At 40.2% G+C, this 26684-nt stretch overlaps 6 protein-coding genes and 1 non-coding gene across 9 annotated transcripts; 2 read left to right on the top strand and 5 right to left on the bottom strand.

Annotated features, from left to right (window-relative positions):
- The first annotated feature begins 1443 nt into the window (after positions 1 to 1443).
- Positions 1444 to 4069, top strand: LOC141840574 (uncharacterized). 3 transcript variants are annotated; one of them, XM_074728612.1, is made up of 5 exons: positions 1444 to 1627; positions 1730 to 2841; positions 2927 to 3343; positions 3411 to 3631; positions 3703 to 4069. In XM_074728612.1, exons 1-5 carry the CDS (start codon positions 1527 to 1529, stop codon positions 3943 to 3945), a joined length of 2094 nt encoding a protein of 697 aa, XP_074584713.1. In that variant the 5' UTR covers positions 1444 to 1526; the 3' UTR covers positions 3946 to 4069. The 3 variants fall into 3 exon arrangements, with proteins under 3 accessions (XP_074584713.1, XP_074584712.1, XP_074584711.1); XM_074728611.1 differs by having other exon boundaries at positions 3697 to 4069; XM_074728610.1 differs by having other exon boundaries at positions 3694 to 4069.
- Positions 4070 to 4916: 847 nt separating this feature from the next.
- Positions 4917 to 4997, bottom strand: TRNAL-CAG (transfer RNA leucine (anticodon CAG)). The gene has a single exon. It is a non-coding gene; the product is annotated as a tRNA-Leu (tRNA).
- A 473-nt stretch (positions 4998 to 5470) lies between these two features.
- On the bottom strand, positions 5471 to 6565 carry LOC141840701 (extracellular ribonuclease LE-like). The gene is made up of 4 exons (XM_074728758.1): positions 6442 to 6565; positions 6219 to 6374; positions 5945 to 6143; positions 5471 to 5870 (listed from the first exon to the last, which is right to left on the bottom strand). Exons 1-4 carry the CDS (start codon positions 6544 to 6546, stop codon positions 5647 to 5649), a joined length of 684 nt encoding a protein of 227 aa, XP_074584859.1. The 5' UTR covers positions 6547 to 6565; the 3' UTR covers positions 5471 to 5646.
- Positions 6566 to 7562: 997 nt separating this feature from the next.
- LOC141841653 (pentatricopeptide repeat-containing protein At5g56310-like) lies at positions 7563 to 9230 on the bottom strand. The gene has a single exon (XM_074729835.1). The coding sequence runs from the start codon at positions 9137 to 9139 to the stop codon at positions 7577 to 7579; it is 1563 nt and encodes a 520-aa protein (XP_074585936.1). The 5' UTR covers positions 9140 to 9230; the 3' UTR covers positions 7563 to 7576.
- Positions 9231 to 12102: 2872 nt separating this feature from the next.
- Positions 12103 to 16223, top strand: LOC141839633 (protein trichome birefringence-like 10). The gene is made up of 4 exons (XM_074727426.1): positions 12103 to 12775; positions 14026 to 14415; positions 14638 to 14796; positions 15070 to 16223. The coding sequence occupies exons 1-4, from the start codon at positions 12327 to 12329 to the stop codon at positions 15440 to 15442; spliced, it is 1371 nt and encodes a 456-aa protein (XP_074583527.1). The 5' UTR covers positions 12103 to 12326; the 3' UTR covers positions 15443 to 16223.
- Positions 16224 to 16616: 393 nt separating this feature from the next.
- On the bottom strand, positions 16617 to 20648 carry LOC141841093 (uncharacterized). The gene is made up of 9 exons (XM_074729215.1): positions 20467 to 20648; positions 19223 to 19470; positions 18858 to 18972; positions 18653 to 18730; positions 18445 to 18565; positions 17845 to 18356; positions 17532 to 17653; positions 17285 to 17374; positions 16617 to 17191 (listed from the first exon to the last, which is right to left on the bottom strand). The coding sequence occupies exons 1-9, from the start codon at positions 20491 to 20493 to the stop codon at positions 17086 to 17088; spliced, it is 1419 nt and encodes a 472-aa protein (XP_074585316.1). The 5' UTR covers positions 20494 to 20648; the 3' UTR covers positions 16617 to 17085.
- A 2301-nt stretch (positions 20649 to 22949) lies between these two features.
- Positions 22950 to 26018, bottom strand: LOC141839594 (ABC transporter G family member 12-like). Its single transcript, XM_074727379.1, has 8 exons — positions 25607 to 26018; positions 25438 to 25517; positions 24903 to 25358; positions 24687 to 24812; positions 24463 to 24594; positions 23813 to 24370; positions 23617 to 23724; positions 22950 to 23518 (listed from the first exon to the last, which is right to left on the bottom strand). The coding sequence occupies exons 1-8, from the start codon at positions 25845 to 25847 to the stop codon at positions 23162 to 23164; spliced, it is 2058 nt and encodes a 685-aa protein (XP_074583480.1). The 5' UTR covers positions 25848 to 26018; the 3' UTR covers positions 22950 to 23161.
- Positions 26019 to 26684: the final 666 nt, after the last annotated feature.

Raw genomic sequence — 26684 nt, 5'->3', positions numbered from 1 at the left:
TAAACTTGGTGCATCAGTCAGTTAGCTAGCTAGCTATGAAAGAAAGCGATTTATTAACGTACGTTCCTGTTTAATTTCTTGGGATGCTTACAGTTTAATATATCGATGTTTTCTTGAAGTTTACTCCCCTCGATTAGTGTTCATCTCTGTAAAATTTAATTTATATATCTATGATCATTTTTTAAGCCTTTAATTTCTTCCTTTTTAACAGTAATGAAATTAGTTCTACGATTCCATGCATCGAGTATATATATATATATGTTTAAGCAAAAATGTACGATAGTTTGGCAAATAATTAAATTAAAGCCTCGATCGATCATTTCTTTTATGAAAAATGAATCAAAATTCCCACATGGCTGCCGAGTTTCTTGTGAGCATTAATCATGCATGCATACACTTTTAATTACTGCATGCCAACTACGACCAAACAGCCCTTTTGATGAAAGAAAGATCCATCAAAAGTTGTAGAACCAGCTGCAATTCTTCATGTTTGCTGACGATCGATCGAAATCTTGAATCGGTGCAAGAAATATTGACGGTTGCAAAGCTTGTCTATCAACATCTGACAGTGCCAACTACCAACTTCATATTAGGGTTTAGGATTTGGGAGACCTAGCAAAAGGCTATTACTGGATGGTTACGTTGCTTGGAGTAGAATCATATTAAGGTCAGTAAAATGTTCAAAGAGTAATATAGATGATCCATTTTTTGAGTGTGCATAAATTGTATTTTAAATTTAATTAACATGTTAATAACTGAATAGTAAAATTAATCATCAAACTGGTGGACCAAAATATAAATCCTAAATTAATCATCAAAATGTAACTTATCGATTTACCTCTTCACAAATGATCGTGAGACCGATCATGTGGGGCCATTGGATGGAAGATTCCACCTTTTGCTGAAGAATTTATACATTTATTAATAATTAGGATAAAATGATAAAAAAAATATTTTTAATTATTTTAAAAGTTTGTATGTGCATGTGTTAGGTGCAACCAGCAGGCCGAGCCCGTACAACTCATTTTAGACATGGCCCAGCCTAACGCGGCCTGGTTTTCAGAGGGCTGCCTGCATGCCTGGATCAGGTCGAGTCGTTGGTAGGATAAGAAAAACCTCCAAATACGTCAAAATCTCCACCAGTTTGATAGGAGGATAATGGCAATCTTACAGGTTTTTAAGCAACCCTGCTTTGCTTGGGATCGATCCTCTTTCCACCTTCCCTTCCTCCATAAACAACACAACACAACAAGGTTTCTTGTTTCTTGTTTCTTGTTTCGTATCACATCCGATTAGGTGGGACTTGAGCCTCCAATTATATATATATACTGTTTTCCAATACCAGTCTTCACGTCTTCCTGCTCCAAAATTCTTTAATTCTTCATCTTTTTGTTTCCCCTACCGTTAATTATAAGCGAAGGGTCTGTTTCTCCTGCAGAAAACGACCAGGGTGATTGCTTGCAGTGGAATGGTGGGTTGATAAGAATTAATAGCCGCTCCGGTTCTTGTTCTTGTTCTTGTGGGAGATGGCTGTGCTTGCCTTCTCCTTCTGGTTCTCGTGTGAGATGGCTGTGCTTGCCAACTCCATTATCCTCTTGATCAGTTTTGTAGTCAGACATGTTTCCAGGTACCGAATTTCTAACTGGAAGTTGATTGCAATTGATCGTAAAATCGGACCTCTTTTTCTTTTCTTTTTTCAGTTTCTTCTGACTGTTTAATTTTTATGCAGAACGAGGGCAAAAGAAACCACTTCAGAAGAGAAATTCTTCGAATTCAGAAATCGCGATTCATCTGCAGAGAAAGAAGAAGGACGTTTGGCTTTCAAGTTTCAGTATCAGGTTCCTGATCAACACGGGGAAAGCAATGCGGAAGGTTTGATACCAGTTGTTGTTGAAGAAGTCAACTCTGCTTCCAAAACTTGCGTTCAAAAGTACAGTTTCTTGCGCGAGAAAGATTTCTGCGGCTTCGTCGAAGAGCCAAAAGCTGAAACTTTGTGTGTCGAGGAGTCTCATGCCAGCCACTGTTGCTGTTGTGACAACGGAGAGAGTAGGGAAGCTGCTAACCAAGACACTTTGCTTAAAAGGGAGACCTTAAAGCCCAAAAAATATGAGACTGATTTGTTTGATGAGGTTGTAAGAGACAGTGTGGTGACTGTTGTGTCCGAAGAGTTCTCAGGTTTTGATTCAGAATGTGATTCCATCAGTGTGAGTGATGGCTACTCAGTGCATGACCTTGTTGTGGATTCTGATGGGTTCTTGTCTGAGAAGGAACTCGAAGTGGATGAACTGAAATCGAGTAAAGAATGTCAAGAAATGGACTTGAAATTTACTGATTCCAGCAGCGATGACTACGACGACGATGCTAATCTGATAAGCCATGATGAAGCCACTGCCATGGACGAGAAGCATTCAGCCAGGAAAGAGACAGACGATGCCGCAAACAGTTCCACCGGCACAAGCTCAAGCCATTCGCGATCGATGCTCGAAATGGATGCTAATCTGCAAAAGAGTGATCTGGATGAGCAAACGCACAAGTTTGAGAAGGCACAAGTGAAGGGCTCAGTTAATGATCAGGCTTGTCACGAGTTGGAGTCACTCTGGGAGCACCAGGAGCTGATCGAGCAGCTCAGGATGGAACTGCGAAAACTGAAAGATATCGGCCTGCCGACCATTTTAGAAGAGTCAGAGAGCCCTATAACAGTGGAGGATTTGAAGCCATTGATGATGGACGAGAGTTTCATGCATGAGGATCCCATGGATGAGATGCAGAAGTATCATTGGAGCTACAGAGAAAGGATGAGGAAGTTTGACATACTGAACTATCAAAAAATGTACGCAGTAGGTTAGTAGAAACTGAATGCTTAAATTCCTTCTCTTTAAGGGTCAATCCAAATTGTATCTTAATAATATTTCTGCTAAACTCGCAGGCTTTCTCCAACTGAAGGATCATCTTCAGTCAGTGGGATCTAGGAGGACACTAGGACTGGCATTCCAATCCATTTTTGCTCAAAGCTTCTGGTCAGTTATTCGTCGAAAGTCCAACGTAAATCCGTCTGAGAAACTTATCAAGGAGCTCCAAACTGATCTGGAAGTGGTGTATGTTGGGCAAACATGCCTTTCCTGGGAGTTCCTGCGATGGCAATATGAGAAAGCTAGGGAAACGCCTCACCTCTTCGATCCATTTGGGAATCATTTCTATAACCAAGCAGCCAGAGAATTCCAACAATTCCAAGTGAACATTCAGAGGTTCATTGAAAATGAGGCATTCCAAGGCCCAAGGTTGCCTAATTACATCCAAAACCGATGCGTTCTTCACCATCTTCTCCAAGTACCTGTACTAAAGGGTAAATCTAAACTGCACACGCCCTACTACTTTAGAAATATAGAGTGATGGGAGCTATTTTGTTTCAGAGGATTGCTTCAAGGACAAAATGTTGGGGGATGGACAAGGAGCAAATGGTGAAAAGATGGAAGAAATCATGGAGGAATCAATTAGAATTTTCTGGGAGTTTGTCAAAGCTGACAAGGATGAAACTCCAGGGATTCTCAGAGGGTTCCTGGGCACTCATGTGGAACTACAAGACCCTTCAGATTTCGACCTTGTGGAAGACATCCAATTCGATCTACACAAGGTATATTACACTTGTGAACAGTTCCTTTTTATTTTTCTAGTACCTTATTACACATTGTGCAGAAGGAGAAGAAGCTTAAGGACATTCTGAGGACAGGAAACTGTCTGGTTAAGAAGTTTAAGAAACCTAAAGAAGACAGATCAAATGAAGGTATTTTCTTCTCTCAAGTAGACTTGAAGCTGGTGGGAAGAGTCCTGCGGATGCCAAGGATTACAACTGAGCAACTGTTGTGGTGTCACAAGAAACTGAGCAAAATCAAGTTTGTAGAAAGGAAGGTCTTTAGGGAGCCTTCTTTCTTGCTATTTCCTTGTTGATGTTCATATTAACGTCGTAATTTCTTCCCTGTAAATTACACATTCTTAATTCATTCTCCATGTCTCGAGTGGATTGACTTGAAACAATCTTTGGCTGTCATTAAGCTTAACAGTGCAAGGATAGGGATGCATCATGCATGGATATGGATGAGGCTCTTCAATTCAACTGCATCACTTGTCATACTCATAATATCGTCAATGAAAAGGAAATTTTGTACAGTTATGGTTCACATGACATTGTTGCTGGTGGTCACCATTAATGCCTCATGAGCCTCTAGTGACTGGAGAGGCCTTCAACGTGAGCCAAATTTGGATTCTAGCACCAATTTGATCAAATTAATTGCTTATTATTGCAGTATATGTTCGGATGGACTGGTAGATCAAACCGATTTAACGAAGTAGTGTGGCCCAATTATTACTGAGGAAAATCTTTGATGATATTGAATTATTATATGCTCTTCTCAACAAGAAAAATTTGCATCATTGTGGTTGAAATCTAAGTTTGCTTGCCAAGAAAAAGAAATGAATCTAACCTTCTCTAAGGTACTTTCCAAAGCCATTGCATTTTTTGTTTTCTCATTTCTTGAAGGCAGATACAACCATAGAAATCAGTGGTGTCTAGCTATGAATCTTAGAATTTACTTGAGGAGATAACACAAGAAAGAGAAAGAAGGATTATAAGAAAGATAATCAATCTTAGTTACTTGGAAAGAAAGTAAGAGAAGAAAAGTACATGGAAATAAATCGTGTCAATTTCTCTCTGTTTTTGAAGTTGAAAAATGAAAATTATAAATTTATCTGATTATTTATACTATTGTATAATATAATCTGTTAATCGTCCTCGAAGATAGAAAAGGAAATTAAGAAATGGGAAACAAAAAAATAGAATGAGTTGCTTGTAACTAAGACGAGTTTTGAGAAGAAAAAAATTGGAATGAACTTCGTCTATAAAAATTTTTAAAATAGAGTTTTGTCAAGAATGGGATTCGAACCCATGCCCTTTCGGACCAGTACCTGAAACTGGCGCCTTAGACCAACTCGGCCATCTTGACATTGTGCTAAGATCTAATACAAAATCTATATTTTCTATGTTAATTTCTCCTCAGTTTCTCTCTGCTGGCAACCTTCGCTCTTCCTCCGAAGCTCCTTTCCAGGTGCTTCTATCGTCTTCATCATTTCTGTTCTTTCCATCCCCAGTTCCGCTTTTCAACCTTGCGACTGCGGAAGAGATTGCCGCTCTTTCTAGGTACGTAGAATGCGTTCAGGATTCAATTAAGAAAGGTGCTACCGATTACATCTTCATGTCGAGTTAAATAGTATATTAAGTGATTACATCTCTGGTTTTGTATTCTTATCATTTTCGTCAAGTGCAACCTGCTCGATCGATCAAACAGCTGGAACTTCAACTTAAAAATTGAATTTTGGATAACTAACTCATTTAGAATAGGCAGCATACGCGCGTGCTTCCAGGTAAAGGAGGCGTTGGGAAGACGAGCTGTGCAGCGGCTTCTTTGGCATCTGTTAAGCTTGCATTTCATGGTCATCCCACTGTTTTCAATTCTTTCAACAGAGTTATGTAGAGATTCAGTCATAGTATATATTTGATCTTTTCCTAAAATGGAATTGAAATCTCGATCGAATTTGTATTATTAGTCATCTCTATACGATCATTCTCTCATAGCCATCAACGAGCTGCTAATACTAAAACGGCGGGAACTCCACGCGGGAAGAGCATTTGCTGGTGGGCAAAACCGGGCATTCGATGAGCCGCTTCCCCGTCGCGTCCACGCACACGTACACCTGATACAGCTGCCGATTCCCGGCGTCGTCGACGTTGCATTCCACCCCTGGTTCAAAGCCGATCCCACTCCTGATCGCACTCGATATCCCCCGGACGCTATAAAATCCCCCATCCGGCCGTATCCCTACCAATCGCCAAACCGCAATTGAACAAACAATCTCTTGCAATCAGGTTTCAACGTACGGAATCAATTCAAACCTGCATTTTGCAGTATTTGGAGGAGGTTAACTTGGCTCCTGAGGCGGAGGGCGGCTTGGAAGTAGGCGTGCTGGTCGAGGACGGACTCCGAGCACGTACCGTGCTTCTCCCACTCGTGTCTCCAGAAGGTCGAGCCGTCGCCGCTGGGGCAAGCCAGACTGGGCCACTTCGATCTCATGCTCCCCATTAAATCTCCGATCTGCGCGCATTTTGTTTTTGTTCCACTTCCTTTCAATTTATATAACAATAATCGCAAAACGAACGAACGACGTACCTGTGAGGCATCGTAAGCGTTGCCGGAATCGCAGTTAGATGGATAAGATCCATCGGCGTAATTCGGCCAGAGCCCATGGATGCCGAAGTCGGCCGCGGGCTTTCCGGCGGTCGGATAGCAGCAGCTTTGCTTGGTGTCGCAGTAAGAGCCCGGCCACTGTTATATACAATTAATTAATTAATTATTCAAAAAACAGTAGAAAATAATAATAATTAGTAATTACCTGTAGAACGAAGTAGAAGAAGTCGAAATCTTGGGCAGTGGAGATTGATGGAGCGGAAAAGAGGAGGAGGGGAAGAAGGAGAAGCAGCATGATGGAAGGCTGCATGCGTCCTATCAAGTTAAGTTGTTTGTGAATTGTGGAGGAATTGAAGAAGGATGCGTCTTGTAGGGTCTTTATAGTCGTCGGAGAAGGAAAATTTGTGGTGGTGGTGGTTTGGGTTGGATAAGTTTGTCACTCAACCTACAATTTTCAAGGTTTAGGTGATTAATTTGAATTATTAAGGATGGTAATTAATTACGTCCATTGCATTAATTCGGGTTAGGCTTATTAATTCATAGACGGCATTTAGTAGCATTCATGCATGTTTGTGTTTGTAATGTGGATGCGGAAGAGAGAACAATGGGCTCATAATGTGGATCGTGTGTACGTATAGCGTTGAAACAACACCAATAATTATACTTACAAGTCGGCAGATGCAGACATGAACGGAGGAGTGCAGGCTTGGACGAGTTGCTCGCTAGCTGCTTCCTCGCATGGCCGGTTGAGCTTTCGTTATCAGCTTTACCTTTTGTGATGAAGAAGAATTGAACATTATTTTCTCCATAAGCATTATCGCTTTTTATTTAAACCTTTTTTTTTTGATTGTTCCAAAAATTATATATATTTTTGATAAACTTAGACAGATGCAAACTGTCTGATCGAGTTACAAGTACATTATGATCATTACAACAAAGAATATTGCTTCGATGGAATGAGTAAGCAAATTGTAAAGCAGAGGGATAATACAAAGGGCAGTCACTGGAACACAATTTTGATCTCCAATACTTCAGAAATTTATTAACAGATGATCAAGATATTACTTTAGCCACAGCTTCAACACAAGCTGTAGTGTTGGGTGATAATCTCTAACCTAAAAATACCCCCGTAGACCAAGGCTTTGGCCTTTGTGATTTTTCTGTTGATTTTGGTCAACATTGCAATGAAGGAACAGGACAACTCAGTGTGCAGCATGAAGTAACCTCATCCTAGTACGGATGAAAAATTCCTGTGAGTTCTATATAGTTGGCATGATCAAACACTCTAACATAACACGACCAGGATAGTACCAGTATCACCCAATCATTCGCCAGGATGTTCAAACATTACCTCCTTGCATATATATTAAGCTACTTGCTGTGGGCTTTCTAATGCTCATTTCCAACATCATCTCCCTGAATTCTTGACTAGCACCTCTCTTCATAGCTGCAGCATATAAATTGGATACTGAGACAAGGTGGCCAGCCACCTTATCCGGTTCGTGTTCCATAAGTTTGTCAATTATCTGAGCAGCAAGTTTTACATCTTTGTGTATCCAACAGCCACCCAAGAAGGCACCCCAAATTGCAAAATTAGGTTCCATTGGCATCTTTTTTATCATCTCTAGAGCTTGTTTTAAGTGACCTGCTCGACTGAGCATGTCGACGATGCAGCAATAATGCTCCATCCTTGGTATGATTCCATGATTTGAAATCATCTGCTCAAAGTAGAAAAGCCCCTTGTCCACCATACCTAGGTAACTGCATGCACATAGGACCGCAATAAAGGTTAACCAATCAGGCTTCTCGTTCTCCACATCATTTTCCTGCATTCTCTGGAAGAGATCTAATGCTTCATTACCATAACCATGTTTTGCAAGTCCGGCAATCATAGTCGTCCATGAGGCAGTGCTTTTCTGAGACATTTGGGTGAAGACCTGAAAAGCATCATCAATGGCTCCACATTTCACATACATGTGGATTAGAGCATTATTCAGATTCACCAAGCATTTTTGTCCATGCAAAATTTGGCAGCTATAACCATGCATCAAGCGACCAAGTTCCAAGTCTCCCCAATTCGCACATGCAGTCAGGACAGCGATCATTGTAACCTGATCAGGCTCTATATGAGTCCTCATCTGACTAAAACATTTGAGTGCCTGATCATTCATTCCAGTCTTGGCATAGCCTGCAATCATAGTAGTCCATGAAACTTTATCCTTAGCGGGCATGTCATGGAAAAACTGATTCGCTAATAGCACATTGCCAGACCGCAGAAATCCAGCCAACATGGAATTGCACGATATTATATTTGGATTGACTATCTCTTTAAATATCATATGGGACTTAGACATGCCATCACTAGAGGTGGCAGAATACATGTTAATTAAATTTGTTTGGATGTAAATGCTGGAACCAAAGCCACCAGATATAACCCTACAATGCAACTGTTCCCCTTGTGTCAAGAAATTTGGCCCTGCCTTGGTGCATGCTGCAAGGAGGAAAGCATAGGTGTAACTATTCGGCTGTGTATCTTCCCTCCCTCCCGAATTTCTCATTCTATTGTAGATGTATAGGGACCTCCCTGGCATATCACCACGGAAAATTGCCCTGATCATTTGGTTGCAGAGGGTGGTATTTGGTTCCAGAACCTGGTTAAACACTAGAGATGCATAGGATATGTTCCCAGATGCAATGCAGCAGGAGAGAAGTTTCGTGATGAGTACATTTTTGTAGAAGAAGCCATTAACCACCAATTTCGCATGCAACTGACTAAGTTGTCGCATGTTTTTGCAACATTGAAGCATCAAGAATAGTTGCTTCTGTATGTCCCTCGAGTATGGTTTAGAAGATTGTAGGGCAGCCAAGTAGAGCATCTCATTCGAAAAATACTCCTTAGACATTTAAACATTGATATTTTTCTGTTCTGCTATGCAAGATGCTTTCAAGTAAATGACTTCGAGAAACAACTCAAAACTGTATAAGTCAATGTGTTTAACATAGTATATTCTACTCGAAGAGTTATTATAGGGCAATACAAAATTGAAGTTGTCAAATTTTCATTGATGGATGTTCCAATCTTTGTGCAAACAAACGGGGCTGTGCGGCCTTATTGGAAGCTGAAGCAGGTAAATTCGCAGATGGCCATGTAAAGAAAACAAGGAGAAGCACAACATCCGGGAATGTAGCATCTATTTACTGACAAATGACAATAATGGTCGAGTAACCGTTAAACAAAACATGTAGGAACAAACAAAAAGACAGTAACTAGGAGAATAGGAACAAGCAAACAGTAACAATGGTTCGTGTTTCAAGCTCGAGTCACTGAGCATGGTAAAATCACTGACGCAAGGTAAGTAAATGAACAATATAGGTGAATTGATTCGTGAAGAAAGCAAAACAATTGACGGAGAGATCACCTGACGGCGAAAATCGACGAAAAGGGCGACTGTTCCTTTCGATCATGCAATCCACTTGAAAACTGTCGAAAGAGGCGGAAGAAGAAGATGAAATGGCACACAAGCGACCAGCCGTTCTCAAATGAACGGTCGTGATTCTGGCGCCTCTTCTTCAACAGACAGATTTGATCTAAGAAACCCTACTCCGTTCCGAGAAGCGCTATGGATTAGGGCTTTCGCGGGCGATGATGCCGGCCTATTTGCTCGGCTACATATATGCATCTTCGGCAATTTATCAGAAAAAGACGAAAAATTAATAATTTTTCTCCTTCTTTAATTGAGGAGGATTGTAATGGGCGAAAAAGATATTTTGAAAAAGAAATATACCTTTTAGTAAAATATAAAATATAGAGGAGCACTGCTTTTTCCACCCCCAACAGCGCACGCCCCCCCTCCCACTTCCTCTCTCTCCTCTTCTAATGACAGTTTTATCCTTTTCTTTGTATTTATTTATTTATTTATTTTTTAAATTTTTATTTAGTTTTATTTTTAAATTAATTTTATTTAAAAATAACTCTCATATATTTTTATTTTTATTTAGTTTTATTTTTTAATTAATTTAATTTATTATTTTTTTCATCAATATGATATTTTTTCAATTTTATTTAATTTTTATTTAGTTTTATTTGTAATCAATTTTGTTTATTATTTTTTATCAATACTTTATTTTTAGAATTTTATATAAATTTTATTTAGTTTTATTTTTAATCAATTTTGTTTATTATATATTTTTGATTTTATATAAATTTTATTTTTTAATTAATTTTATTTATTATTTTTTTCATAATACTTGTATTTTTTTCAATGTATTATTTTTTAAATTTTGTTTTTTTATTGATTTTATTTTTTTGTTAATCAATTTTTTTTTTCAATTTTTTTTATCAGTTTTATTTTTTTGAATAAATTTTTTATATGTTTATAATCTTTTATTTATTTTTAGTTATAAAGTTTAGGAGTTATTATTTATAAAAAAATTTAAAAAGTATAAAAATATGGATCAAAATAAAATTTATAAAAATAAATAAATAAATATATATATATATATATATATATATATATATATATATATATATATAGTAAAATAAAATAAAAAACAAAGAAAAATTGTATAAAAGTCATTTGAATAGGTGAGAGAGAGATATAAGTAAAATAAAATAAAAAACAAAGAAAAAAGGGTATAAAAGTCATTTGAATAGGAGAGAGAGAGGAGGGGAGGGGGGGGTGCGGTATCAAAGGGGTGGGAAAAGCAATTTGCAATATAGAGGAATGCTATACGGTGCGATGAGAAATCCATGACCCGGTGTGTGATACTCGCGATCCACCATCGCTGTCGCTGCCGTCACAGCGCCGTCCGACTACCGCCGCCTCGGGCGCGATCGACGCGCCACTCGTCGGCGCTCCGTCTGGCGTCGGATTTCGGCGGGATAGTGATCGGAATTCGACGGAATTCGACCAAACAAGGTCGGCAATGGGGGGAGGGGGGAGCATTGCCGGCCAAATTGCGGTCGGAAAATGCCGCCCCCCTCCCAACGACGATCGAGTCGGATTCCGGCCGAATCGTGGTAGGAAACCGACCGAGGAAGTATAGGACGTCGGTCCTTCCTCGGCCGCGATTTAGCTGATCTTTGGCCGCGATTCGTCCGGTCTCCGACCGCGATTCGGGCGGTCTCTGGCCGTGATTCGGGCGGTCTCCGGCCGTGATTCAGTCGGTTTCCGACCGCGATTCGACTGGAATCTGGTCCAATCGCCGTCGATAGTGGCGCACAGTTGGGGGGGGCAGCGTTTTCTGAATAAATTATGTCGGATTCCGGCCACTATCCGATTGGAATCCGGCGCCAACCGAAGCACTGGCGAATGACGCATTGATCGCGGCTGAGGCGCTGGGCGGTGGTGGCCAGACAGCGCGACGAGGGCGGCGACAACGACGATGGATCAGGGAGTACACGCACAAGTTTATTGCGCAACATAGCAAACCCGCCCTTTAGTAAAATATAAAAATATGTTGTTGCCTAAACGTCAAAATTAGCAAGAAACCGCTATCAGTTTGCAAAGGGGCTAACGGTTGCTACGATCACATTTTCTGGATCAAAGGGAGAAAGAAATCAATCTCACCGAGGAGGGAAGGAAATCTATTGCTCGTAGCAATCAGATTTTGGATGGATCCGACCTCACACGTGGTCGTGCGCCGCCGCACCAAGATCATGTACCGAAAACAATGGTGGTTTCCTTTCGATAGATCCTGCTTAGATAAAAAGTCAACGATCTCTGTCACTTGCACCGCCTCGCTACACCTTTCTGGCAATCTACCGTCGCTATCATTCCTACAAAGCTAAATTAATAGCTAATCACCATGATAAAATATAGCGAAGAAAGCGGAGCAGCGAGGAGACGTACGGAATCATCTTCGTCCCAGGCTCTGCTCTGTCCTCCCCCTTTCCCTTTGTTTCAGCCCCAACCGATCGACCTGACCCCATCCCTTCTCCTCCGTTACCTCTCCGATTTTTACCCCTTTTTTTCCACAAAAAGGAGTGACTTTTTTACTTTATCGACTTCCCCGTCTCAGAATCCTGCTGTCGCGGGCAGATTGTGAGCGCTGCCTCATCTACTGGGGTATTCTCGCTGCTCTTTCCCCATGTCCGCTTCCAGGTGGAGGATCGGCGATGGCGGAGGCGGCGCAGGGTCGGCGAAGGAAGGAATGGAGTCACTTCGGCGGCTTGTGAGGCGAGTGAAGCCCTTCGAGCACGTCGGCCTTCTAGGTTTCTTTGTCTTAACCGCCCTCCTGGTCGTTTTTCTGCTCTGCTTCGTCCATGTGGAATACGGCTGGTGGTGGTGGAGCGGCCGGGATGATAGTGGAGTGTGGAGATCGGTGGAGGTGGTTGCCGGCGGGCGGAGAGGGAGGAGCCTCGACGGCGGGGAGTGCGATTGGTTCGAGGGGGAGTGGGTGTGGGACGAGACGTACCCGTTGTACGCGTCCAAGGATTGTGGTTTCATGGACGTGGGTTTCCGTTGCTCCGAGAACGGCAGACGCGATCAGTTCTACACCAAGTGGCGGTGGCAGCCCGCCCGCTGCAATCTCCTCAGGTTTTCCAATTTCTGTCTTGTTTTCCTTTTATTGTGTTGTTCTCATTCTTGTTTGTTCATACTGCTCTTCAACCGCATTTTTTCATGCCTTTTCTTTGGATGTTACTAAGCTTAAGGAGGAGAATACGATCTTGTATTTTGGGTATACCATAAACTTGTTCATCACCAATCCTATCTGATACTCAATTATATTTCAGAGAGTATTTGGTCTTCAGAAATATTATTTCCAAATTTTAGGGTTACTTAATAGTTTTGTGGACATTAGTCTGGAAACTTGAGCTGTTTTAGTGTGTGTGTGTTGAATCCCAGTTTATCTAACAGTTACAGTATTCAAATTTGCTCACTTTATTTCGACATTCATGTCTTCATCCCTGTCATTCTCCAACGCCAAGATGCATCGAAAGATTAGAAATGACATTCTTGATTTTGCAACAGTAGGATTGTTGGTCATTAATTTTCTCCAATGAGATCTACTTAGATGTTAAGCATTAGAGAGCAGGTCTATGGAAGAGATAGAATCTGATACATTAAGATGGTAGTGAAGTTTCTACTAATTGTAGGCTTTGTAAATGTGTTTGTGCCGTCACCTCAAATATGAAGTATCTTCAGTGGAGGAGTATTCGACGGGTGGTTTCAAGTTGATAGGAAGCATCCTAATTTGGATGGCTCTATAATCCAAGGTTTTCACAAAACATTTTTGGTTTAACAGCAGTTATATCTAGATTTTGGTTGTCAAAATCATTATCAAGTTTAGGATCTGATATCCAAAAAAGTCCAAATAAAGATCAGTGAAATTGGAATTGGCAGGAAAAATAAGAAAAAATAGAAAGATATAAGAAAACCACTTTATATATGAGATAACAATAGATATTTTAAAGTTTTAAGAAAAGTGTTATTATTTAATACTAAATGTTATGGGGTTTAATTGGTTTTAGCTACACCCGAATCCAGCTTTAGTTGTAGGAATAACAATTTTAGGATTGCACTAATTGAGAGAGATTATTATGATCTCTCAATCCTCGATATCCACAACAGTATCAGTATATCAGTAGATCTATACTATCAAGAGAAGATGGTTGAGCCATCGATTATGATGAGGATGTCAAAGTTGTATCTCGATGTTGCCGTGATCAATTGGTGATGCGCGTAGATATTTAGCTGCAGCTTTGGTCTTACTGACTTTTCTAAATAGACTATATTATTAGCAAACTAACTATTCTTCTAATATAATATTCTGCCACTCACTTTAGGTTTGATGCCAAGAAGATGCTAAAGCGGTTAAGGAACAGAAGGTTGGCATTTGTTGGTGATTCCATTGGGAGGAACCAGTGGGAGTCCCTCCTCTGTATGCTTTCCATGGCAGTTTCCAACAAGACCTCGATTTATGAAGTTAATGGTAACCCAATTACAAAGCATATGGGCTTCTTAGTGTTTAAATTTGAAGAGTACAATTGCACCGTTGAGTATTATAGGGCACCATTTCTGGTTCTCCAGAGCCGTGCCCCACCAGGTTTACCAAAGAAAATTAAGACTACACTCAAATTAGATGTCCTGGATTGGACATCTTCTCGGTGGAGAGATGCCGATGTGCTTGTTTTTAATACTGGGCACTGGTGGAACTACGAGAAGACTCTCAGAAGGTAAAGGTCCTGCTATGTGTATTTTCTTCTTGCTTGAATAATCATCCTCTCTAGGTTCTAGAGTAATTACGGTGGATTTTAGTCTACATAGAACTATGTTGTTAAAAGGAATTTACTATTTAATAAAAGAAACTAGAATAGCATCTATTAGATCTTTCATAGAGATTGTTAATCATGAATACTCGACTATTATTTCACTTACCTACCTACTCTTCTTGTTAGTGGTTGCTATTTCCAAGAAGGGAGTGATGTAAGGATGGAAATGAATGTTGACGATGCATATTGGAGATCAATACAAACATTGTTTGAATGGATTCATAAAGAAATTGATAGGAGCAAGACTCATGTCATCTTTCGCACTTATGCTCCTGTTCATTTCAGGTTTGTTCAGATCTACTATTTTCGTTACTATTATTATTATTATTATTTGTTTCCTTAAAGATTTTTCATCCTAGGATCAGTTTCCTATTTCAGTCCTCTTATGTACCGTACCAACAATCGATGAAAAACTAGATTAGGGTGCTAATTCATTTCTCCTGGTATTAATGTATTTATTATGTACTTTGGCATCAAACTTGCCTTTTTTTTATGGATAATTATCTACTCGTTGTATTGATTATATACAATAAGTAGCCTTAATGTGGATGATCGCAGAGGCGGCGACTGGAAAAATGGAGGGAATTGCCATTCAGAAACACTTCCTGATCTAGTTTCACCTATGATCCCAGAAGCAGCATGGGCACATTTGTTGGAACCATTCAAAAAGTTTCCATTGAAAAATTCATACACAACTCAGGATTTTGAGTTGGATCTGCTGAATGTAACTCAGATGACTGCTCGAAGAAAAGATGGTCATCTTTCTGTATTTTATTACGGCCCCTCGAGGACTGCCCCCCGCTACAAACAAGATTGCAGCCATTGGTGCCTACCAGGGGTTCCAGACACATGGAATGAGCTACTCTATATGCTCATCATGAAACGGGATTCTACAGTTGGTCGAAATACCACTGCTTTAAGCACTCTTTAAAAATGGTTAGATCCCTGCATCATCGGCTACATAACTAACTGGCTTGCAATACAAAGGGCTTGCTGATTAACTTGCTATGACTTCATTCTACAACCTATTTTATAACTGTGATTGCCGTTCTGATTGTAAGGCAACAACACTACATTATACAGATGGACATAATACAAATTAGGTTATATTGTTAGCAAAAGGGCAAATTGGAAAGGCATTGAAGTTCCTCTTGTGACAACACTGCCAGATGCCATCGTCAATGGATCTACTACCATCTGCAAGCTGTTTCCGAGGCTTCTGAGTTCATTTAGAAAGAACAAGGATGCTGGGTTAGATGATGATGAAGATAGATGCACCAGCATCTCCTTTGAGACAAATCTCAACATGGAAGCTGAAAGTGAATGTATGCCTCAAGATGAAAAGACTCTCCGGTGCTTTGGGTGAATTTCAGTTTCATTTAACAGATGAAAGAGCCTACAAGGTCAAAGCATTTAGTTGTGCTAGTGTTGGCAGAGCAGAATGTTGGAACTATATGACACTAACCTTCTGACCAAAGTTAACCAGAGATGTACAAGTTTTGACTTTTTTCTATAAGATCTCAACATTCCTATACTTTGTATCCATGCCTTAAAGCATTCCTCAAGGAGGAACCACTAGGCTTTGAAGATATGTGGTCAGACAGAAGGCATGTTAATACTGTTGGTTTGGTCTAGCATCATGGTTGGCTGCTCAGCTTCATGTCATTTTTGCACCACTGTTTTCGAATCTAATCGACTTGTGCTCACTAAATCATAAGCATCAGTAAGTTTAAATTTGTCATATATGCATTTGTAGATGTTCTTGCAAAATACTAATCTTTAGTATGTTTGATAATAAAGCATTCTTACGCGCATAAGTAAGAATAAACTCTTTTATAACAGATATTGCCCAAGTTGGAAGAAGCATCATCAGGCTACCAAAAAGTTAGATCTCTTGAGGTTGCCTCAAGTTATCGTTATTGATTTAAAAGGTTCTAATGTACCAGATACATGAAAAACAAGCTCGAGACATTGGTAGAATTCCCTATTCGCGATTTGGATTTGACACCAAAGCAAAGCAAAGCAAATATCCAACAACTGTTTTTTCCCTCATGACACAAGGCATTGGGAAAGGAAGTCAGTGTTTTGTAAACCAAAACACCCAATTTTAATTTGATTCATTCAAAACAGGGTATACAATCTTCTAGTTATCACAAATACTATGGTACAAGGGATGGCCAGTTCACTGAAAATTATCTTTTCATTCTTCCTTTCTTTACTAAAATGATTTCAATCCTTTGAAACCATTACCTCCTTTTTCCACATAAACCAACAAAATGCCTTATCACACGGGTTGATAAGGATGATGAATGACAAATAACAATGAAATTAAGAAAACATAACTATCGTTCCAACATGTAACAACATCAACCTAATTTTCCACTAGTGTTAAATGAATGAATCAATCTCGATGATGGCTTGGAGTGGTTTTTCAACACGTGAATCAGAAACCAAAACCATAGTGTGCTTGTCGAATGGTCGAACAATCATGGTTGTATGGGCAAGTCATGAATGATAGGCTGGGATGATCTGTTCAATAAACTGAGAGATCATTTGGACCCCCTAGAGCATCGACTAGCTGTGCTTGAGTTTTTTCTTCATTTTCCTTTGTCTTTCATGCTTTTCTTCTTCTTCAATTAGGCGAAGCTGCTCTTCATCTTCCTTTTTGGCAATCTTGGAGCTGTAGACATTGTCGAAAAGGGATTGTTGGCAAATCAGTGGAATAAGCTTGACTTGCACTAATCCAAATGAAGGGTAAAGAAATGTACTATACCTTCTTTGCTCTTCTTTTTGTATCATATCGAAACCAACTTCCATATCACTGTCATCTTCATCATCCCCTGCATACTTGCCAGGGTTATACCTGCATAAAAGATGAGAAGACAGTTATTGCACAGCCACAGAACTAGATACTGCTTCTCAATTAGCAAGTAGCAGACTAAAGAAAACAGCAACCAGATTATGCAGCAATAAAATAAAGAAGCAGCAGAAGTACTTGATTTTTTTTTTCAATTATTTACCTAAACATTCCCCTGATGAGACGTCGATAATCAACCTCTTCATCGTCACTTAAACTCCTTAATGCAGGTCTCTTTTTTGGGCGTTCATCATAGTTGCCACGTGACAAGTTTTGTTTAGCAGGCTGCATCAAATCAAAAAATGCCGTCAGGAATGAAATAAGCACACAACAAAGCCAAAATACATCATTAAAAGTTATACGTCAGCATGTATTTATCGTCAAGAGGACATGAAAAGCCAATTATCACTGTCGATAAGGAAGACTTATGGCCTTTCACTTTTGGTGCTAATTGAAGTGGTCAAAGAGAATAGAACCTGAGGTCTCGCAGAAGGCATTGGCTGCTTCACTATTTTTCTAACTTGATCAGTTCCTTGTGTAGGCCTTCTCTGTTGAAGATGATGCTTTTGGGATGCAAGTTGTTGCTTTACAGTTGAAATGTCCCTATTTAGTCTTGGATCATTTGCTACCTTGCTAGGGGGCCTATTCGAACCTACAACTTGCCCGGGCCTATTTGAACTGACAACCTGCGCAGACCGATTTGAACTGACAACCTGCATGGGAACCTTACGCTGCATCGTATTATTCCCTACAGACTTTCCAGAAGTATTTCTGACTGTGCCTGTCTTAAATTCTGCTGAATCTAGCTTTGCCGGAGCTGGCTTTGGTCGGTTGACTGGAGCTTCCCTTGTCGGCCCAGTTTTTCTTTGCATAATCTGTTTGCTTGGATCTGTTTTCCTCGATCCATTGGAAATGGAGGCTGAGTTAGCAGATTTGTCCATTGGCAACTTGCTCTGCGCTGGTGGCGGTCGTCGAACAGACTGGCTATCTGCCATTGAAACAGAAAACATGAGTACACATCATTCATGAATGAAAGTGCTTAAACCTCCATAAGTCAACCTAAACAGTGTTCATACTAGCTTTTGGAGCTGAACTCCTAGGTCTAATCTCCTCTTTTGCATCTGGAAGATCAGCATCATCAGACAATAGAAAAGAGTAATCACGCATGTCCTTTAGCGCTTGTGCTTTCCTTTTGATCTGCAAAATAGATGTTTTAGCATATATAACTAGAACTTGTCGGTGATACATGTAGCATACAACAAGGTTAAGTCAAATTGCTGCTACCTCATTTACAACTTTTGGTTGTTGGCAATGCTGATGGTTTGATATAGTTGCTGCCGAGGACAGGCCTTCTCTTTTTGGCTGCAGAAACAAGGATCATATTAATCTTTTACTGACACTATTAGTCCTTATTCTACTTAAAGCAAACTAATGCCTTGACAGTCAGATGGAAAGAAGAGAGAACAAAAAAATAAGGGCCGCAACTTACAATAACAGAACTTGACATGTTCGCAACAATATGCTTCGTCTCTCTAATGGACTTACTTTCTTCAATAACTCTTGAAGCAATAACAGGCTGTGAAGGGCCAAAGAAGGAGCCAAATCTAGAGAAATATGACATCGACAAAAAAAAATGGTCAAAACTATTCAATTTCATGATAGACTAGATTCTAATGACTAAAGTGGAAATAAATAAGCATGGAAGATTAAAACTTAGATGTTAAAAAGAAAAGTATTTTCCAGATCAAATTACAGAGGCCAGGTATTACAATTGCATAAGAATGAATTTTCTTGAGTCTAAAACATAAATTATGTAAGATGTTCTTGATCAAGAATAAATATGGAATTACTCACTTGTTATCATCAGTTGTCCTTTTATTCTGTTGACTTTGAGATGACCACCCAAATGCACTTGCATTTTGTTGTTTCAGTTTTTTTCTAATCTGGTCCTTCAGTTGTTCTCTCAATTTAAGAAAATCTTGTTCCCCCTTGGTGGGTTTCCTAGGTTTGGGCTCTTCTTCTCTATCGTGTTCTGATGTTTCCTCATATTCATCGTAGTCCTCTTCATATTCATCATACCTTTCACTCCTATGATGAAAATGCTGCCAAATCATCAAGCAAATTAAAGAATTAGCAAATATCCAGTTCTGCATGAACACTATAAGGTAAACACTTAATTGAGAGAAGCAATCAGCAAAGCATTTTTCACATTTTTTTTTGTAGATTTAATAATGCTTTATAATTTGTTTTATGTGAAAACTATTTCAAACCGCATAAAAAGGGAGTACAGAATGATGGCACTTTAGGATTATTGGGAAATGATTCTTTCCACCTGAGCAAAATCTCATATTCAATCAAAAAGGTTAAAGTAATGAAAAATAACCAGAGATCAAATACAAAACTAAAAGACATCTTACCATAACAAAAGAGAGAGAATAGAATAGAAAGACTCTACTAAGAATCACATCAAACAAAACAAAGTTGCACCGGGAATTGTATTTAGAAACGCAGACATTATCACATGCTAAGACGAATCATGATATAAACATCAAATATACACTGCAAGGGATATTGTAACATATTAAGAATTCTATAGTTTCTTACTCGCAATTTTCTCCATATTATTGTATTTTCACCATTATCATTTCTTAATCCACCTTGACTTTAACCAGGTGATACGTTTAACTATATTCTTCCTGTAATCTCTTAACAAAATTGGAGACAAAAGTTGTCCTTTTTCAAGTGTTTTTCATATTTCATATAGTGTCCCTTCGCACGCATCCTCTAAAATTTCCGAGAAATGTAACATCCACTTTGATAAAGATCAAATTCATATTCCAGAAGGGACCTAATCGTTCTATCACATGAAACGCCCAATGTTTATCAACAAATTTTTTCAATATTTAGCAATAATCACAAGATCACACATTAACTGCCAATCTGATCGAACAAAAATACAATCAAAATCAAGGAAGAGCAGATAAAAATCCTTCGATACACAAAAAAACAAGTTCAACCGCATCAATTCTTCGAAAAATCGAGTTGATCAAGAGAGCAGACCTGAAACGTCTGGCGAAAGGAAAACGGAAATTCCTAACCTGTTCCCTAGGCGCCGATCTATACATCGTCGAAGCAGAAGCGGATTCCTCCCGGAGGAAGAACTGGTGAAGGAAGGAGGCGATCGAGAGGGTGGAGATGGCGATTTACCGGCGCGTCGCGAGAGGTGCTCGAGGAAGGCAGAGGAAGAGGGAACGCAGAGGAAGAGGAACAACGAGGAGGCCAAGGATCGCGTGGAAAGGGGCATAAGATGTCGACGTACGGCCGGGATTTCTTTTTACAGCAATGAGACGGTTAAAATATTGAAACGTGGAAGTTGAAATGAGTAACCGACTTGACTAAAAGAGAGAGAAAATAGTGAATTAATAAATATAATATTAAATGTAATATAACATATAACAAAATTATATTTTAATTTTAAATTTATAATTCTTCTATTTCAAATGCATTATTTTATCAAATTTTATAGGAAATATAATAATGCATCACTATTAGAAACGAAGCCCACGCTTCCGCTTGCTTCTTCTTCGATCGCGGAGAGGAAACGAAGAGAGCGAATCCTATCGAGAATTAGGAGCATGGAATCGAGATCGAACGGGCGATACTTGTGCGCTGTTGATGGCTGGGCTGGCGGAGGCCGGCGACCACAACGGCGACTTCGGCCTTTTCTACGACGCGACGGTCCGGCGGCAGGAGGGATTCCCTTCTCCGACATCAGCATGCATGTTCTACCTCAACCAGAACTGGACCTTGCACTCGCAGCTCTCCTCCTGCGACAGCCGCCTCTCGCTCTCCTCCCGCGGCGCCGACCTCACTGTCTTCCGCCCTGTGGTCGACGAGATCTCACTCCTCCCCGTCAACACTACAACCAATCCTTCCGTAAGAACTCTAGTGTCCTCTTTCTCGCCCTCCCGCAGTTCGATTTTGTTCCGAGATTTCGCTAGGGATTTTACTTGGATGGTAGCGTTTTGGATTGGCGGCATCCCTTTTTAGTCAATAGTTTCAACTTTAGGGTTTTACTTGGCTTCTTCTTTCTGTGCTTGCCGCGCAGATGAACCTTCATTGTGGGATATACTGTAGGAATCAGCATGCTTTCTTTTGAGCTTCCCCTGCAAATTAGTACCTTGATGCCGTAGCTGTAGGAGTAATGCATGTTTATTTCCTGGTATTCTGCTGAATCAGTAGGGTTTAGAAGATTGTTTCCAATATTCGTGCACGAATCAATGGAATCAATAGATATCCGTTGCGCCAAGTAGTTAATCCAAGCAATTGATATCCTACGCTAGATTGTATGTTGAATAATAGCTTTTGATAAGGCAAGATATATGAATGGGGCGAAGTTCAAAGGACCCGTATTTTGTGATTTGTAGCAGTCAACACAAGGACTACACCTTTGCTCAAGAATCTGAGTCAGTCAGTGATGTTTGTTGCATTTGTAACTGAGTAGTATCCCTATAGATTAAGCACCAATAAGGCGAGTACAACAGCAAAGCAATGGAAAATAGTTGTACTAAAACATATTTCAACTTGGTTGGAAATACATACTATTCAACTTGGAAGTTATTTGGGAGTTAAATTCTGAAGTCCCAAAGCTCCTCATCGTAGGTTTGAGGTGGATAGGTATGTAGGGATTTATATGCGCGAAAAACCGATTAAACTGCATATAGCGCAGCGAAAAACAGGATCCCTCCAGAAGATCCATGCTAAAAACATACTCGTTTGACGATTCTACCTACTAGAATCGAGTTTACCTTCGATGCGTGCCCTTCGCAATCCCGACAGCAACTCTTTGCCTTCAAGGTCGTCGGATCTCAGCACGATCAGTGCGTTCGTGCCTCCACGGTATCCACACGAACACTGATATGGAGAAGAACCCAACTGTGGTGCTAGCCACAAAGAGAGGTTCGACCAAAGGTGGAAGAGAAGAAGAAGAAGGAGAGCAAGAGCAACCAACAACCCTTTCATCAAGAGCCTCTCACCCTCTTTTATATCCCACCATGAGATATAATGGATGAAGGGGAAAATTAATATAATATTAATTCCGAAATTAATATTTTATTAATTTCCATGCATCTCATGCAAAAGATCTTTCTCCTCTTTTAATGAAGATCATGCATCTCATGCATGACAATCTTTCTCTTCTTTTAAGGAAGATCATGCAGCTTTTTAATGATCATGCATCTCATGCATGATAATCCCTTTTAATCAAATTCGAATTTGGCTTGTGTGACTTAAGTCCAACTCGAGTCTCATGCAATTTGAGTTGACTTGAGTCCAACTCGAGTCCAACTCAATCCGAATTGACACTGAGGGCTAATTTTAACAAGGTAGACATTGTTCCTCTTGTCGATGGAAAAACAAACGGCTTACCATGAGTTTATGTTTGTAATGCAAATTTAAACTTTGTAATCTAAGTTACATGTGTTGTCAATCATACGGCAAACTCAAAAAACAAGGATATGGAAGATTTTGTTAGACTTGACTGGATACAACTAATTTCAAAGAGAAATTTGGAGCGTATGTGGATAAACAAGGATATCGATGTTTGTTGTAACATTTGTTACATAAACAGAAACCAAGACCCATATGACTACTCTGAACAACTTTACTCAGTCAATTAAATTACATGAGCTTGAAAGTTTACGATAATATATAAGACTTGCACATTCGAAGTAATCGTATTATTCAGCCTGTTTCATATAATTTGATTATAGTGTCTTACATTTGTTTTAGGTATCATGGCAGAGGAGAGCTGAGGCCTTCCTGTAGAGCCATGGGATGCTGTGGTTGGTACCTTGATGACACTGAATTCAGCCTCTTCCTTAAGGAAGGTTTGTTTATCACCCGCTTCACTGTAGCTCTTGCATACATCATCTGAAAGAGTGGGGATGCCTTCTCTTTCAGCTTCAGAATGAGAAAGAAGATGGTTCTGTATGAAATGAGCAGCACAAACAAAACCATCAAATCTAGCCACTTGGAACGCTTCAAACTGACCCCGAGCATGTGTTCGATTATGTATTCGCCTCTCAGTTTGGGGTCTCCAGGTACTAACGGGTCAAACTCAAGTCCGATCAGATCATTCTTGAGGTTTCCCTACACACAGAAGGTTTGTTAAATGAATGTGGTGAGTACATGAACCTGACTCTTCCACTCTAAGCACTATAACTATAACACAATGGCAGGTTTCTCACTTGCAATGCCCATGATCCGTAGCTGAAAATTGAAACCGGATATCGCCAAACAATCTTAGGAAGCTCCGGCAGTAATCGAAAGAAGCCTGCAGTCATCATCATAATTCCCTGAAATTTAGAATGCAAAATCAAAGTGGTCACACAATGTGCATAAGTATATGGTCCTTCTCCAAATGCCTGTAAAAGAGTTGCTTACAATGAGGCCAGCTCCAGTTATGATGCCCATCAAATAATTAGGCACAAGTGATGCCACAATCATCATCAGGCTCTCTATGTCAGCAATGCCGCCATAGAGAGTGAGAGTATAGAAAGCAAAGTGAGAGAAGCCCGTCCTAAACTTCACCATGTAGTAGGTTATTGAAGCACTGGAAAGAGCTATGACCGCCAAGAAAGGTGCTGAAGACAGAAAATTGGAGAGTGTGAAGACTGCAACTCCATAATGGCCATTGCGCCTTTCGCGTTCGAAGACCTTCATCTCTTCGATGAAGGATGGGAAGCCACCAATGGACATGAATGTGAGGAAGCCTGAAACGAAGGCCCCACAAGAAGATCTTGCTAGAATGGCTGTGTAGCTCGTGCCAACATCAAAGAAAATGGTGCCCACGCACACAGAGACCACCATATAAACGATGATCCTTAGCCAATAATATCCCATGTCCCTGGACATGTTCACAAAGGATCTCCTTGTGAGAATTGTGAGCTGCTTCCACCAAGTGGCCTGGCTGCCTTTCTCTGATTCAACTGTGAGTCCTTCCTTCAATGAAAAAGAAAATTACAAGATTTTTTTTATTTGTTTACAGCTACTAAAAAAGGTGAATTTGAGTTATAAATAAATAAGAAGCTTACAATCTTGCATATCTCTTGAATCTGCTTTTTGGTATCCATAGCATACTCTGAGCACTTGTATGCATCAATCAGGATTCCTTTAATCTGTGCAGTAGCTAATTTTGACAAAGGATCTGAAGATGATTCTGTCTCCTAAATGAACAAAAGAACAAAACACCAAAATGATTGTGTAAGATTTTTCAGAAAAAGAAGTGGTGATGTAGAATAAATATCAATATTCATACCCCATGTAACTTCAATGAGCATTTAATTGTGGCATTTACGCGATCAAAATCAGAGTTTATACATCTGAGGAAGTGATCTGAAGGGTTTCTTCTTGTAGGGCAGGGAAATCCAACATCTGCAAAGAACTACAAACACCAAATCCGTTCAATTCCTACAGCTTATTCTTTAATTGTCCACGATCTCTGTTCTATTATCTAAGTTTTGACAGTATTCACCTGGGTGGCCAACTTAGCGTCTCCAAAGAAGACGGCCTCTCCGGCGGACAAGAGGCAGAGGTCATCGAGGAGGCCAAAGACCTCGCTGCTGGGCTGATGGATGGAGCAGACGATGGTCTTGTTGCCGTCCACCGCCATCTGCTTCAGCGTCTGCATAACGAAGAAGGCGGCGGCGCTGTCGAGCCCGGTGGTGGGCTCGTCCAGGAAGAGCAGCCTCGGCCGCGTCAGAATCTCCAGCGCGATGCTCAGCCTCTTCTTCTCCCCGCCGCTGATGCCCCTCAGGTGCCAGTTCCCGATCGCCCGGTCGGCGCACTCCTGCAGCCCCATCTCATGGATCGTCGCCTCCACCACCTTCGCCTTCCTCGTGCGCCCCGGCAGCCGAAGGTGGGCCGAGTACGTGATGGTTTCGCGGACGGTGAGGGTCCCCAGGAACACGTTCTCTTGTGTCACATATGCCTGGCAGGCAGCGTCAGTCAATCAATACTTCAATTCATTCGCCAATCTTTATCTAACAATTTCATGTTGCAGAACTCACCACTGCTCCGTAATCCAACCTTCTCTTCTTTCCATTGAGCAGCACGCTGCCATGCAAGACGACGTTGTTTCCAAGCCTCCCTAGAGCCGAAAAAGATCGATCGATCGGATCACTAGAAAATTAATCAACTAACTAAATCTCAAAAGCAAGCAGCAATTGGGCACCTGACCTGCTAAGGAATCGAGAAGAGTCGACTTGCCGGAGCCGGAAGGCCCCATGATGCCCAGTATCCGGCCGGGCACCGCGTAGCCGCTCAAGCCCTGTATCAGCTTCTTCGCCGGCCGGCCGCTGCCGTAGTTAGGCAGCGCCGCCGTCAGGTCCTCCCACACCAAGTAGGCCGTAGTCTCTGCGGCCACCGCCGGCGGCGGCCGTGGAACCTCCCTGGACAAGGTCCGTACTTCTATCTCCATCAATCGTCTCTTCTCGTTGCCACTATAATGAATTAATTAACGAGTTAATTAGTTGAGTTGGAGCAGCATCGCAAATATATTGGTTCCGAACAACTGTATTGGCACATAGGCGATGGAGAGTGAGATATTGGAGACGCGCGAGGAAGGCGAGGCAGGGAGGGAATCGAGATCATGGCGCGCGGCAGCGGACGTTGCCATCAACGGAGAGCTAGCAGTAATGAGTAGCTAGTTGTTGGACGTTGCATCCCGGACAAAAATTTTATGGAGATAATTATAATCAATAAAAGATTATAAGGTACGTTATCATAATATTAATAACATAAATTTTTATACTACATATAATTTTAATTTTATAATTTTCAAGATTACTGAAAAACTACTCTTTGAAAATTTTATGTTATAGACTTAGATAGAGTTGGTGGGTTCAAAATTGATCATTAATTTTTTTTATATAAATCAAGGTAAGAAATACTTAAGTCTATTTTACTTTAGATTATTTTATTTTTTTACTTATTATATTTCAGAAATCGAGCTTGGTAAACTTAGAAAATATTTTCGCCCTCTCAAAAATTGTATTAAAAATTTGCAGTAGGAATGATTATAACCAAAATGTCTGACAGGTTTGGAGTAGTTGGTCCCTTGTAAAGCATTTAATTTAACCATATTTTATTTTAATTTTTCAATACTGATCAATACAAATTTAATTCATTAATTACTAAACCAAAAAAAACTATTGATAAATAAATGTATAGTTTATCACAGATGATCTATATTAAATTATCAATATATTTGTTTTTCGGATTTTTAGATGCTTGATATATAGCTAACATTGGTCCA

The sequence above is a fragment of the Curcuma longa genome, chromosome 11, assembly GCF_044706935.1.
Source record: "Curcuma longa cultivar G26 ecotype Majalengka, Jawa Barat chromosome 11, ITB_CL_G26_1.1, whole genome shotgun sequence".
Taxonomy (NCBI): Eukaryota; Viridiplantae; Streptophyta; class Magnoliopsida; order Zingiberales; family Zingiberaceae; genus Curcuma; species Curcuma longa.
Note: the sequence above shows the minus strand (reverse complement) of the source record. Positions and strands in the feature narration are given on the sequence as shown.

Excerpts from the sequence above, each read along its gene's own strand:
- LOC141839594 (XM_074727379.1), bottom strand. The coding sequence starts at position 25,847 with ATGGAGATAGAAGTACGGACCTTGTCCAGGGAGGTTCCACGGCCGCCG. Across the intron at positions 25,359-25,437 it reads GGTTGGATTACGGAGCAGTG|GCATATGTGACACAAGAGAA; the intron begins GTGAGTTCTGCA and ends GCTGCCTGCCAG. Across the intron at positions 24,371-24,462 it reads TTCAAGAGATATGCAAGATT|GAAGGACTCACAGTTGAATC; the intron begins GTAAGCTTCTTA and ends TTTTCATTGAAG.
- LOC141840574 (XM_074728610.1), top strand. The coding sequence starts at position 1,527 with ATGGCTGTGCTTGCCTTCTCCTTCTGGTTCTCGTGTGAGATGGCTGTG. Across the intron at positions 3,344-3,410 it reads CCAAGTACCTGTACTAAAGG|AGGATTGCTTCAAGGACAAA; the intron begins GTAAATCTAAAC and ends ATTTTGTTTCAG. Across the intron at positions 3,632-3,693 it reads TCCAATTCGATCTACACAAG|AAGGAGAAGAAGCTTAAGGA; the intron begins GTATATTACACT and ends CACATTGTGCAG.
- LOC141839633 (XM_074727426.1), top strand. The coding sequence starts at position 12,327 with ATGTCCGCTTCCAGGTGGAGGATCGGCGATGGCGGAGGCGGCGCAGGG. Across the intron at positions 12,776-14,025 it reads GCCCGCTGCAATCTCCTCAG|GTTTGATGCCAAGAAGATGC; the intron begins GTTTTCCAATTT and ends CACTCACTTTAG. Across the intron at positions 14,416-14,637 it reads TACGAGAAGACTCTCAGAAG|TGGTTGCTATTTCCAAGAAG; the intron begins GTAAAGGTCCTG and ends TCTTCTTGTTAG.
- LOC141840701 (XM_074728758.1), bottom strand. The coding sequence starts at position 6,546 with ATGCAGCCTTCCATCATGCTGCTTCTCCTTCTTCCCCTCCTCCTCTTT. Across the intron at positions 6,375-6,441 it reads TCTTCTACTTCGTTCTACAG|TGGCCGGGCTCTTACTGCGA; the intron begins GTAATTACTAAT and ends TGTATATAACAG. Across the intron at positions 6,144-6,218 it reads ACGCTTACGATGCCTCACAG|ATCGGAGATTTAATGGGGAG; the intron begins GTACGTCGTTCG and ends AAATGCGCGCAG.
- LOC141841653 (XM_074729835.1), bottom strand. The coding sequence starts at position 9,139 with ATGTCTAAGGAGTATTTTTCGAATGAGATGCTCTACTTGGCTGCCCTA.
- LOC141841093 (XM_074729215.1), bottom strand. The coding sequence starts at position 20,493 with ATGTATAGATCGGCGCCTAGGGAACAG. Across the intron at positions 18,357-18,444 it reads GAGTTCAGCTCCAAAAGCTA|ATAGCCAGTCTGTTCGACGA; the intron begins GTATGAACACTG and ends TTTCAATGGCAG. Across the intron at positions 17,375-17,531 it reads CTCATCAGGGGAATGTTTAG|GTATAACCCTGGCAAGTATG; the intron begins GTAAATAATTGA and ends TCTTTTATGCAG.